We start from the raw sequence: 12261 nt of genomic DNA, 5'->3' as shown, positions 1-12261 counted from the left end.
CAAGTCCGGCTCCAGCGGGGCCATCGAGACTGGTGGTTTCACCTTCTCTGTCAGCGATATCTACAGCACTGGTACTATTGGTTTCAGTGCCACTTGTGTTATCTGAGGAGTACTTATCTCCAATATGTGTACTGTCTGTGTCCCTGCAGCAAAAGACCTCATGTGCCTCCCTGTTCTTGACTCTCCTTTTCCTCACCATCTGGTACTGATTACAGTAGCTTTAACTACATTGGCATGAACAGCACAATTTATTTTCACTGTACATCATTCTGCATTCCATGGCCACCTGTCCTGGCCCTAGTGACTCCCTTGAACTGCTCCCAGAGCTTCCAGATCACCATCTGCTATGCAGTCTAGGAGCAAGTGACCTTTTCCAGTGCCTTGTCTATCAGGGAACATCTTCCAGTTTGTCAGCCATATCCAATTTTGGAATTGGCAGAGGAAGAGAAATCTAGGGATGAACCCACACATCTTTCTTTTCGCATTCTTCTTTCCCTGATGAGTGCATAACTCTTGAGTCATCTTCACCATTGTCTGGACACTTCCGAGTCTTTCAAGACCTCACAAGGTGTTCAGTTGTTAGGAGTAGTCAAAGTTGTGCATGAGAATCTGTACAAGTTTTTAGGTATTTTACAAGCTCCAGCCCTGGGAAGGGTTGTCCTTCCCATTAATGAAGCTCTATTCAATCCTGCTGAAACCCTTTGGCAAACCCCAGCTACTGTTCCACCCACTGCCAAACACATGGACAGGGGTTGTCAAGTTCCCCAGCAGGAATTTGATTCCCCCCACCACCACCCATTCTGTGCCAGACTCACGGCAGTAATCAAAGAAGACCTACCCCAAAGGACAAAGAATGTAAGCGACTTATACCACCACAAACCTTCAAATAAGTGTGCCAAATTCTCAAACATTGTTGTTCATATATATGTGTTATTTGGTTAGTATTTGCAAAATTTGCAAATTGCCTGAAGAATACGAGGTCCAGTTTCTGGCAGTAATCTCAGAAGCGCCTATCTCCAAGCGACCATTGATGCATCAGACACCACTTTGTACTCAATGGCTGCAGCCAGTTCAATGAGGCAGTCTTGGTTACAGGCCCTGGAGAGCTGTATAACACAATCAAAGACCTTCCATTTGATTATTTGAAATTGTTTTCTCGAATGACTGGTAATGCCATGTACACCTTACAGACTCCCAAGCGACTCTCTCTTCTCTAGGAGTTTATATTCCAGCAACAAAAAGAAAACAGATCAAACCTCCGACACACTATCGATCTTCATTCTACCTGCTCAGACTTCAGGATCCTTCAGAGAGGAGATCTAAACCACCTAGATGTTGGACGTCAGCTTCGTCACCAGCAGGCTCTTCTTACCAGACTTCCACATTGAAACAGTCATTTTGATATTTTGATCAAGGACAGCACACCAACCACATCTCCACTCCTAGAGCCAAAACCTCCTTTTGGAAAGTGCCTCCATCTCTCTTTTGCAAGGCATGGTCTGAGATCACATAAGACAAGTGAGAGCTCAGCACTGTGAATGAAGGAGATCTGCAGCCTCCTCTTTGTGGGTTGGCCCTCCAGCCAGACCACTAAGGTCCTCCCCTTCTGGTGAACTCAGTCTTTCCAGACCTACTGTCTGGCTAGCATCTCCAAGGCCCTTGCCACTTCCCAGTGGTGGCTGGTAGGGGAACCCAGGCCTGCCCTCTATACTGGGTTCCAGCCCAGGGACTCTATAACAGGCAGCCTTGGTCCCTGTCCCTGGGCTTCCTCCTACATATCTAGCTTCCTCCGTCTCTGGGTTTGCCAGTCACCAATTTCCTCCATTCCAGTGAGCAACTGCAGATTACTTCCCTGCTGCCTTTCCCAGCAGCAGCTGCCCCCGTTTGCGGGCAGCTACCTGGCTTTATATAGCCTCTTCCCCCATTCCTGCACAGGTGAGCCTATCCTTAATAGCTGCCTCCAGCCTAAAGCTCCCCTGCTTACAGTCCAATTACCTGATTGGGCCCACCTAGCCTAATTCAGCTCGTGCTGCGCTGGTGTGGGGAGCACACCCCATCACACCAGGGCCGTACGCCCCTTTTATATCCTCTGCTTCGGGCATGAGGATGACAGGGTTGCATGCGCTGCCTGCTGTTACTGCTAGCAAAAAGTCTCTAACTTGAGTGCATTGGGCCAAGCGCCTACAGTGGAATGTATATGTGCACAATGCGTTTCAAAGTACAACAGGTGCTGTACAGTGTAGTCTCCGTTTTTCTAGGACAAAAAGAAAAGGAGGACTTGTGGCTCCTTAGAGACTAACACGTTTATTTGAGCATAAGCTTTCATGAGTCTTTTTTAGTTAGTCTTTGTTTTTGTTAGTCTCTAAGGTGCCACAAGTACTCCTTTTCTTTTTGCGAATACAGACTAACACGGCTGTTACTCTGAAACTTTTCTAGGGCAGTTTTTCGTTTATAACCATTACTTTTTTTTTTTTTTTTTTTTTTGGGTCACTGCCACAGCCCCCTCAGCTTCCTGAAAGAATTCCTTTCAGCCTATGTAGTCCCTGTCCAGGGGAGGATAGTGTGCTCTTGTTTAAGTTTGGAGTTAAATATGCCTTTTTCCAAGTCTCTCAGCTTAGAGGTGGTGCTTTTTTTCACTTTTTTTAATACTTTTTTTAAAAAAATTTCAGTTGAGAGAATAGGTTGGTGTTTCAACAACAACAACAAATCTTTTACCCGTATCATTTTTCAATATATTTATCATCACACTGAAGAATGTTCACACAAGTTTTCAGTTACTAGAGTGTGAAATGCTAGCATTAGCCTAACCTCTGGATCAAATCTCTGAATCCATAGGGAAAAACTGAATGAAGTCCATGATGAGTTACAGAAAAAAGAGGCACTTTTTGCAGAGCTCCAGCCAGATGCAAATCAGAACTGTAAGTATCTTCATGAGGTTACATAATATTTGCTCCTGAAAGTATCTCTGTAGTCATAAGTGCCTCCATGCACGAAGTACCATTTTTATACCAGTTTAACTTGGAAAATTAAGGTAAACTTGAAACAGAAAAAGAAGTGTGTGTGTGTATTTGTCCATTACAATGGGACTTCAGTCTTGGTTGGGACCTTTAGTACTAATGAAATATAAATAATTTCTTGTAAATAACTTCTCACCTGCTCTATCATTTGTCTCTCTCTCTCTAAATTATACTGAAATTTAATTTGGCCTCGAACTCTTCAGGGGCCTAATGCATTACATCCTAAACGCAATGCTCCTGGGGGAATTCTGCGCCAAAAAAATAAAAATTCTCTGCAGACTATTTTAAAATTCTGCAGATTTTATTTGTAAAATAACACTACATAATCATGCCAGTTTCAATTATTTTGGTAATTTATTTCAAAGTGCCTGTCAGCAAATATGTCTGTAACAATACAGACACACACAAAATTTCCCCCAGGAGTGAAGAGTTAAAGAAACCTCTGTGACAATACAGTTCTTGCTTCTCTGTCCCCATCTCCTCCAGAGCCCACCACTCACACACCCTTTTCCCCCAGAGCCAAGCTGTGCACCCCCCCAAGTCAATACACCCAAACCCCCTAACTCCCAAAGCGCAGCCCAAACACCCACACTCTCTCTTCTCCTCTCAGAGCCCAGTTGCAGGCCCCCACCCGGCCCAGATACCCGCACCACCTCCCCCCCAGAGCCCAGACACCCATCGCCCTACCCCTTAGAGCCCCGGGATCCAGAGGGAGAAAGAGCCTGATGCTCTTTCCCAGGCTTGCACAGAGTTTCCTGCGCGCCACCCTCTCCTTCCTGTGGGGAACTGCAGCTGTGGGGGATCCCTCTAGCTCTCTCCCCCTCCCTCCAGCAGTGTCTTCAGTGTGTGAGCTGGGCTCTGCCAGGTCCAGCAGCCCCTAGTGGCAACCAGCAGCACTGCAGCCGATTTCTGTGGGAGAAAGAAAATTCTGCGCAAAAAACATTAATTTCCGCAAAATTCTGCATTGCACAGTGGTGCAGAATTCCCCCAGGAGTCATACAAGCAGAATATTGATGAAGCTTTAAAAATACCTAGTCTCTGTCATTTTGGTGTTTTTTAAAATTTTTTTTTTCTAAATAGCTCAAAAGATTGATGAGCTGGAGGCAGCTTTGCGTAAAAAGGATGAAGACATGAAAGCAATGGAAGAAAGATATAAAATGTACCTGGAGAAAGCAAGAAATGTGAGTGGTATATTTCAATACAAATAAAGTCTATCATCTCTCCCCTCCCCATCGCCCCACATCTATGAATCAGTGATGCTGACAGGCTTCTCAAATATCCTGTATTAAAAGTGGTTTATCTTACATTTTTAGGCCAAATTCCTTGGTTACTGTAACTTGCATGCAGCATAGTGTAGAATATAACTCCAAATATGAAGAGCTGTTATTGACACTTCCATACTAATTGGCATCTTCTGTCATATTTGTGTCCTTCATTTGGATTTCACTGTTGCATGTTTTATTTCCAGCTGAGATGTGAGGTTGCTGAAGATGAAACATCAAGCATAATATATTCATTTTCTTCATACAGGTGATAAAAACCTTAGACCCCAAGCTAAATCCAGCATCAGCAGAAATTATGTTGCTGAGAAAGCAGCTAATAGAGAGAGACAAAAAAATTGAAGCACTGGAGGTAAAACTTGTTTTTTCTTTTTAAAATGCTTTGTGTGTCCTAAGTGGAGATCTCACTTGTGTGTGAGACACTGCAAAGAGTCTCTTTGATTCAGTTGCTTTTCTGTTACTCAAACTGCTCAACCTATCAAGCACAGAGATTTGACCTTGATTTGCTGACATTCTATCCTGAGGTGAATCTGTCAAGACTGTTCACGTATATACGTATTATAAAAGGTGTTTATTTTTAAGGTTACGTTTGTATTCCTTATGAAAAGTAATGTGTATGCATTTAAAACGTCTCAGAGGGATTTAAACTAAACTGTAGTTTAATCATAGTGCTACCAGTGCACTATGGTAAATGGTAATCTGTATAATACCATGCACTGTCGAACAAAACGTATGACTTCTTAAGTATAATTTAGTCTGTTACATGTCATGTATGTATTTTGCTATACATGTCAGTTATGTATTTTGCTATAGTTATTAAAATAATATTAGAGACACTAAAATATTACATGGGTAATACTAAAAATGCTGTTCCTAGTGATAGCTACCTGGGTAAATATAAAATTTCTAAACACAGTTTTTAAATCTTTAAGTTTCTAATCCTGCATTTGTTGTGCACTCAATATTCCCATTGACTTTTCTGTGTACTGACAGTAGACTCGGACCCTAGATTATTAAATCAGTGGGGATAATTGCTCATTTATGGCTGCTAATGCAGTGGAATTATGACTTTCTGAAATATTTGCACTGAACATGCTCTTGATTATATTTCCACAAAAAGGTTTCCTGTTTTCAGTGATGCATCATTTAAAAATTTTATCGGTCTGCCTTGGTAAGGGTGTTTCCTTTTCTTGCAATAGTCTATTATAATAAACAATTTCATCACTTTGATAGTCACTTTTGAAAATATATATAATTGTTTACGCTGTTTTAGTTGCGGTATTTGTATATTGCACTACTGTTTGTGTTTATCTCAGTCAAGTCCTCTAAGGAGAGTGGACTGTGATAAAGTTTTATATAATTAGCTACACTTTTCAGAACTTTTGGGTAGTTAAGATTCCCTTGTCTATTTCTAAATCTGTTTAATCTTTCTCTCTAGAGTGAATGTAAGATTGCCAAGTTGCGTGATTATGAAGAAAAGCTAATTGTATCTGCATGGTATAACAAGGTGGGTCAAAACAATCCACTTGTATGTCAGTATGGTAACTTAAAAGTCAGAAGTACCCAGGATGAGCTTATAAACAATTTGAAACTATCATTTTCTTGCTGTCTTGATCTGTTCCATACTTACATCCTGTTTCATTGACTACTACTGTGGTGATTTTGAGACCTGGTTACCTTTTTAGGTGTGTTACAAATTTGATTACCTATGGGAGGAAAAACCCAATTCTGTACAGTTATCTTTGTACAGACATCAAGGATGAAGGCTAAAACAGGCTTAGCCTCTTCCTAAAACAATAACCTATATGATAGGCGGGGCTGTTAGCACCACCTAGTATTAAGGTTGCCTGACACTTCCCATTAGAAACTCGTATTTTCAGTTTCTTAACGAGCTTTTTTTATCTGCCAAACTTTATCCATTGGGACTCAAATTCTGTGTGCTGAGTGACTGCCTCACGCGGAATTTTTTTTGGAAAGTTTTTTTTCAACCAAAACAATTCAGATATTTGTAAGAACAAAGTTAGGGAAAAATATTTTGCTTCAGTCTTCACTAAAAGGGTTAATGGTATCCAAATACTCAACACAAACAATATTAACAAGGGGAAAGGGAATGCAAGCCAAAATAGGGAAACCGGTTAAAGAATATTTAGATCAGTATTCAAGTTGGCTGGACCTGATTAAATTAATCCTAGAGTACTTAAGGAACTAGCTGAATCAATCTCTGAAGCGTTAGCAATTCTCTTTGCAAATTCATGTAGAACAAGTGAGATTTGGAGTGGACTGGAGAAGGGCAAACATAGTAGCTATTTTTAAAAAGGGGAACAAAGGCGACCCGGGAAATTATAGACCAGTCACCGTAAGTTGATATCTGGAAAGATCTTGAACAAATTATTATGCAATCATTTTGTAAGCACTTAAAGGAAAATAGGATTATAAGGAATAGCCAGTATGACTTTGTCAAGAACAAATCATGCCTCGCCTACCGAATTTCCTTCTTTGGCAAGGTTACTGGCTTTGTTGTTGGGGGGAGAAGCAGAGGATGTGCTATATTTTGATTTTTTAGCAAGGCTTTTGTCACAGTCCCATTTGATGTTTTCATAAGCAAACTAGGGAATATGGTGTAGATGAATTACTATAAGGTTGCACAACTGGTTGAGAGACCGTACTCAAAGTGGTTATCAATGGTTTGCTGTCAAACTGAGAGGGTGTATCTAGTGGGGTTCCATAGGGATCAGTCCTGGCTCTGGTACTAGTCAGTATTTTCATTAAGGACTTGGATAATTGAGTGGAGAGTATGCTTATAAAATCTGCAGATGACACCAAGCTGTGAGGGATTGCAAGCACTTAAGAGGACAGGATTAGAATTCAAAACCACCTTGACAAATTCAAGAATTGGTCTGAAATTTACAAGATTAAATTCAGTAAAGACAAGTGCAAAGAACTACACTTCAGGAGGAAAAATCAAGTGCACAACTACAAAATGCAGAATAACTTGCTAGGCAGTAGAACTACTGAAAAATATGAGTGTTACAGTGGATCGCAAATTGAATAGGAGTCAACAGTGCAATGCAGTTGCGAAATATCAATCTGAAGTGCTAATAACATTCTGAAGTGTATTAACCAGAGTGTCATATGTAAGACATTGGAGATAATTGTCCCTTTCTATTTGGCACTGGTAAGGCCACAGCAGTACTACTGTGTCCAGTTCTGGGCACCACACTTCAGGCAAGATGTGGACAAATTGGAGAGAGTCCACAGGAGAGCAACAAAAGATGATAAAAAGTTTAGAAAACCTGATCTGTGAAGAAAGGTTAAAAAAGCTGGGCATGTTAGTCTTGAGAAAAGGTGACTGAAGGAGGACCTGATAAGTCTTCAGATATGTTTAGGGCTGTTGTAAAGAGGATAGCGATCAATTGTTTTCCATGTCCACTGAAGGCAGGACAAGAAGTAGTGGGCTTGTAGAATAGAATATCAGGGTTGGAAGGGACCTCAGGAGGTCATCTAGTCCAACCCCCTGCTCAAAGCAGGACCAGTCCCCAATTAATCAAGCCTGACCTTAAAAACTTCTAAGGAAGGAGATTCTACCACCTCCCTAGGTAACGCATTCCAGTGTTTCACCACCCTCCTAGTGAAAAAGTTTTTCCTAATATCCAACCTAAATGGCTTACTCTGCAGCAAGGGAGATTTAGGTTAGATATTAGGAAAAAAACTATCTAACTGTAAGGGTAGTTACACACTGGAGTAGGCTTCAAAAGGAAGTTGTGGAATCCCCATCATTGGAGGTTTTTAAGAACAGGTTGAACAAACACCAGTGAGGGATGGTCTAGGTATACTCGGTCCTGCCTCAGCGCAGGGGGCTCAACTTGATAATTAACTTCTCAAGGTCCTTTCCAGCCCTACATTTCTATTATTCTGTTTTGCAATGTTTCCCCCCCCCCCCCCAAAATCTGACTTTTTCCTCTCAGAAGCTCTAGTACGCCCATACTTTGGAGTAGGATCTTGAACTTTGGCACAGGGCTGGCCTTTGCGTTAGGGAATATGCCTTTTGCTGTTTCCGTGAAAATGCACTCAAATTTGGTTAAGTTATAAGCCTTTGAAATGTTTCAATTCCCACGTACTCATAGAGAAGACTTCAGCAGCTAAAATCTCTGAACTCTAAAGATTCTGTCCTCATTGAGCATGCTCAAGACCCTCACAGTTCTTCCATGTGGCTAGGGAAAGGAAAGGAGTAGATTGGGACAAGAAGACTGGGAGTGGTGAGGGGAAAGAAATTTGACTGAAAGCCGGGAATGGGGGAGGGAGTGGGAAAAGGGACTGGGACATGCAATTCAAAACTTCTGCTGCTTTTGATGATGTGAAAAAAATATCTCATTCACTTATTTTATTTCTTCCCAGAGCCTGGCTTTCCAGAAGCTCGGCATGGAATCCAGACTGGTGGCTAGCAGTGCCTGCAAAGACCCTGAGTCGTGCCCTCCTGGACGCTCTTTCCTGGCACAGCAACGATATGTCACCAATGCCAGGCGGAATCTCTCTATTAAAGTACCTAATGCAACATCGGATTAAACCACAAAGGAAATGTTTACACTAAAGTGTCCTTAAAATATTTTGTGGCTTCCATTGTAACTACCTGGCCGAGGAAGAGGTTGTGATGCTAGGCTTCAGCTATTTTAACATCAACACTGATTGAATACACAATGGTAAATTAATTTGGTGAATGGTTTCTAAAAATCATCAGCACACGTAGTCTACTAAAGACTGTTGCACCAGCGACCTTTTCTAAAAAGCAGCACTTAGATGGAAGTAGATTTGAATAACTGAAGTATGTGTTTACAAGCACAGCTTTAAAGATTTATATTTGTTTTCGTAATATATTGTACATAAATACAAAAAATTGACAATATATATTATATTTAATATTTTTAGTCTGGAATTGACTGTTTTTTTTAACAGAACAATTTTATGGAAAACATCAGAAAATTGATAACACTAGGTATATTTACTGGGTTCTTTATAACATAAAGAAAAATCAGTCCTTTGGCTAGAAGAGTCAATAGTTTTAAAATGATGCATTTGTGAATCAAGAGAATTTTGGCATTCCAAAACTGTTTAGTGACTTCAGGACTTAACTTTTAAGACAGAAGATATATCACTATCTCAATCAAGAGGCAGAAAGTTTCAGTCTACTTAAAATGGTAACTACTTAATTTGTTTGTTTAAATTTGTGTGTATACTTCTTAAGGAAAACCTGTCTTTAAGGTGCTGAATTCACTAAAGCCAAAAAGTCTGTTGCTTTGAATTTAATGTAGTAGTCAATAATGTTTTTAAAAAAACCCTTTTAAAATGTAGTTGTATTATATAATTTTTATTACAGTCTTTGGGAGAGGGGAAATCCCTAATATTTGTTCAGTTCACTTAGACAGCTTTGCGCATAGAAATCATTCTCATTCCTCAGGTTTTTATATATTTTCTTTAATTACTGTGAACTAATCACATCAAGCAGACAGGCTAGTGGAGATATCATTGTGCATGGTTAGTAACGATTGTTTGGCATGGAAAAGATAAAGGTATAAGACATCCGGTATTCCAGACCTCGGAAGATGAACATAGCTAGATGGATTGGTGTGAAATTTATTAATCGTAATTTGGGATGTTGCAGATTATGTACTATATGTATTTTATGACTTCTAAACAAAACTTTGTACTTTTGGATAATTTAAGTATTCTATCCAGATGTCTAGACGCTCTTTCCTTAAACCCGTTTATTAGATCATTTTAACAGTAGCTTTAATAAAAATTTGTTTCACACCTATCTATACAACACTTCAGTTGACATTTGTTTACAAAAATGGCTATTTTCACATCAAAAAGCACGTTTAAAAAAGACTTGAATTTTCCATGATCTTTATAAACTGACTAGACCAGTTTTGTCACATCAATAGTAAAATAACACAGTGAATAAAATCTCAACAGATTTAAAAGAAACCTAATCTAGCAAACTAAGGTAAAGATGTGAGGCTACCATACCTATCTGTAGCCCAGTATAGTAAACACAATCACGTGCTTGGATTAAAAGAATGTGTGTATCTTTTCAATATTAAAGCCATATTTATTTGAAAGCTGGACTCAGTTTTGCTTGCAAAATTCAAAAATAGGTCTTTTTGAGTTTGTAATGAAATATGAATTTTGAGTAGCTTTGCATTTCATTAGATACTTCACAAGCCCTCTAAAAAAGGCTTATCTTTTGATCTCTTGCTGCCCGAAGGTCCTGATAGTTCTGGAACTTGACCTCCTGCATGATTCCACAGGAAAAGTCTGTCCACTTGTTGAGTTTGTTTCTTTAAAAAGTGTTTTGCTCTCTTTACAGTATTATAAATATCGGCATTCAATTTGATTTCCTCCTAAAATGTTTATCAATAGAGAGAGCTGAAATCTAACCGTATACTACACTTATTTGTAATAAATATTCTAAATGAATTATTATTTTGTCTTTCAAGTTCTGTCTTGCAGAATTCTGTGCTTCTGTTGATGTCTCTTACTGATGCATTGATATTGCTGGATTGTGTTTTCGTATGTTTCTAAGCTTTGATTGCCTACTAATATTAAAAGTGGGTGGGTGGGTGGGGAGGCAACTTTTGCAGATGTCTTAGCATGACTCTTATGTTTAAAAAGTTTAGTATTTCAGTCTGTTCTTTGCCAAATGTGGAACAGAACAATCACGAATAGCATTGAATAGGTGTTTTTCCCTCTCAGTGCGATTTCACAAACACGGTAAGTCTTGAGCTTCCTTTTGAAAGCACTCATTTAGAATATAGTCCTAATGGATTCCGTCATGTGCATCACATTAGCGGTGCAGTGTCAATATCAGAAATCAGGTGCTAGTAGGAATAGAGCCCTTTCGCCAACCCTTCTCAAAACTGCAGACACCAGTTCCAAAGAACCTGAACAAGGAATATGATCCCTTTTACTTCGCTGAGGCTATGTCAGCTAAGTAGCAGTAAACATTTTAGTGGTTACTCAAGGACAACTTGGATTTTCAGGGAAGGATTATCTGTATGAGGGATTTATGGGATGGCCATCACTATGTATTTAGCTGTCAGCTGAAATTTTACTTACAATTATTGGAACTGGTAAAGCAGTATGTCACTTCTTTAGCATCTATTCAGGGCTAGTCAGAAGTTATAGAAGAACTATTTTCACAGGTCTGGTTAAATTTGGACCTCCACCTGCAAGTGAGGAATTGATCAACAGACCTCAGTATTGGATCACGAGCCATTAATGTACTATTCATTTCCTCTTGTTTTAAGGTGGTATAATAAAAGATGTAGTAGGATTAACCTTTATATTGAGCATGTTTTGAGCATCTTTATTGATGGCACACTCTTTAGAAAAGTGGTGAATTATTTAGCTACAAATTACTGAGCTATGTACAATTGGTATTGTGTCACAGATTTACTTAGTGTGGACAATTGGGGTGATCCAGAGACTAGGGCTATTTGCCATCTTGTGATAAATCTAATTTATGTTGTGTCCAGATGTCACAGCTGTAAATGCACACAGATTATTAAGTGAGATAATTGACTCCTGTTGTATTTCTCCAGTACAGCTAATAAAGTTGGAAAGAAGTAACTTTCTAATAAAGCTGGTAATATAGATCCAGTGATGAAAGAAAAAATGTCCTTTGCACCCTACATTGTAAATTACTAGAGCATTGTTTCATGGATGATTTTGGGGATAGAGAGTCTACCTGGTGTGAGACCATTTAATTTAATTTAATTTGTAATAAGATATTTGTGTGGGATTAACTCTGCCCCTTTGGTTGAAATATGGTTTTTCTGGTGGTTTCCATTAATAATCCTAATTTTGGATTAGTATATTTCTGTCATTCCTAGGTGTATCAGGCAGCTTTAACACACCTGTATTTTAAGAGATTAAGATACATTCAGTGAAATTAATGAAAATTTCAC

At 39.4% G+C, this 12261-nt stretch overlaps 1 protein-coding gene across 5 annotated transcripts in view; it reads left to right on the top strand.

Annotated features, from left to right (window-relative positions):
• The window catches only part of HOOK1 (hook microtubule tethering protein 1), a 57668-nt gene extending 46897 nt beyond the window's left edge, over positions 1–10771 (top strand). For 4 of the 5 annotated variants that reach the window (XM_073357523.2, XM_073357522.2, XM_073357524.2 and 1 more), the window contains 5 exons: positions 2836–2918; positions 4098–4198; positions 4548–4649; positions 5736–5804; positions 8693–10771. In XM_073357523.2, coding sequence (XP_073213624.2) covers positions 2836–2918; positions 4098–4198; positions 4548–4649; positions 5736–5804; positions 8693–8860 — 523 coding nt within the window. In that variant the 3' untranslated portion in view covers positions 8861–10771. The other variant, XM_073357526.2, reaches the window with a different exon arrangement.
• Positions 10772–12261: the final 1490 nt, after the last annotated feature.

The sequence above is a fragment of the Lepidochelys kempii genome, chromosome 8 (assembly GCF_965140285.1).
Source record: "Lepidochelys kempii isolate rLepKem1 chromosome 8, rLepKem1.hap1, whole genome shotgun sequence".
Lineage (NCBI taxonomy): Eukaryota > Metazoa > Chordata > Testudines > Cheloniidae > Lepidochelys > Lepidochelys kempii.
The sequence above is the reverse complement of the archived record's forward strand: the minus strand, read 5'-3'. Positions and strand labels throughout refer to the sequence as shown.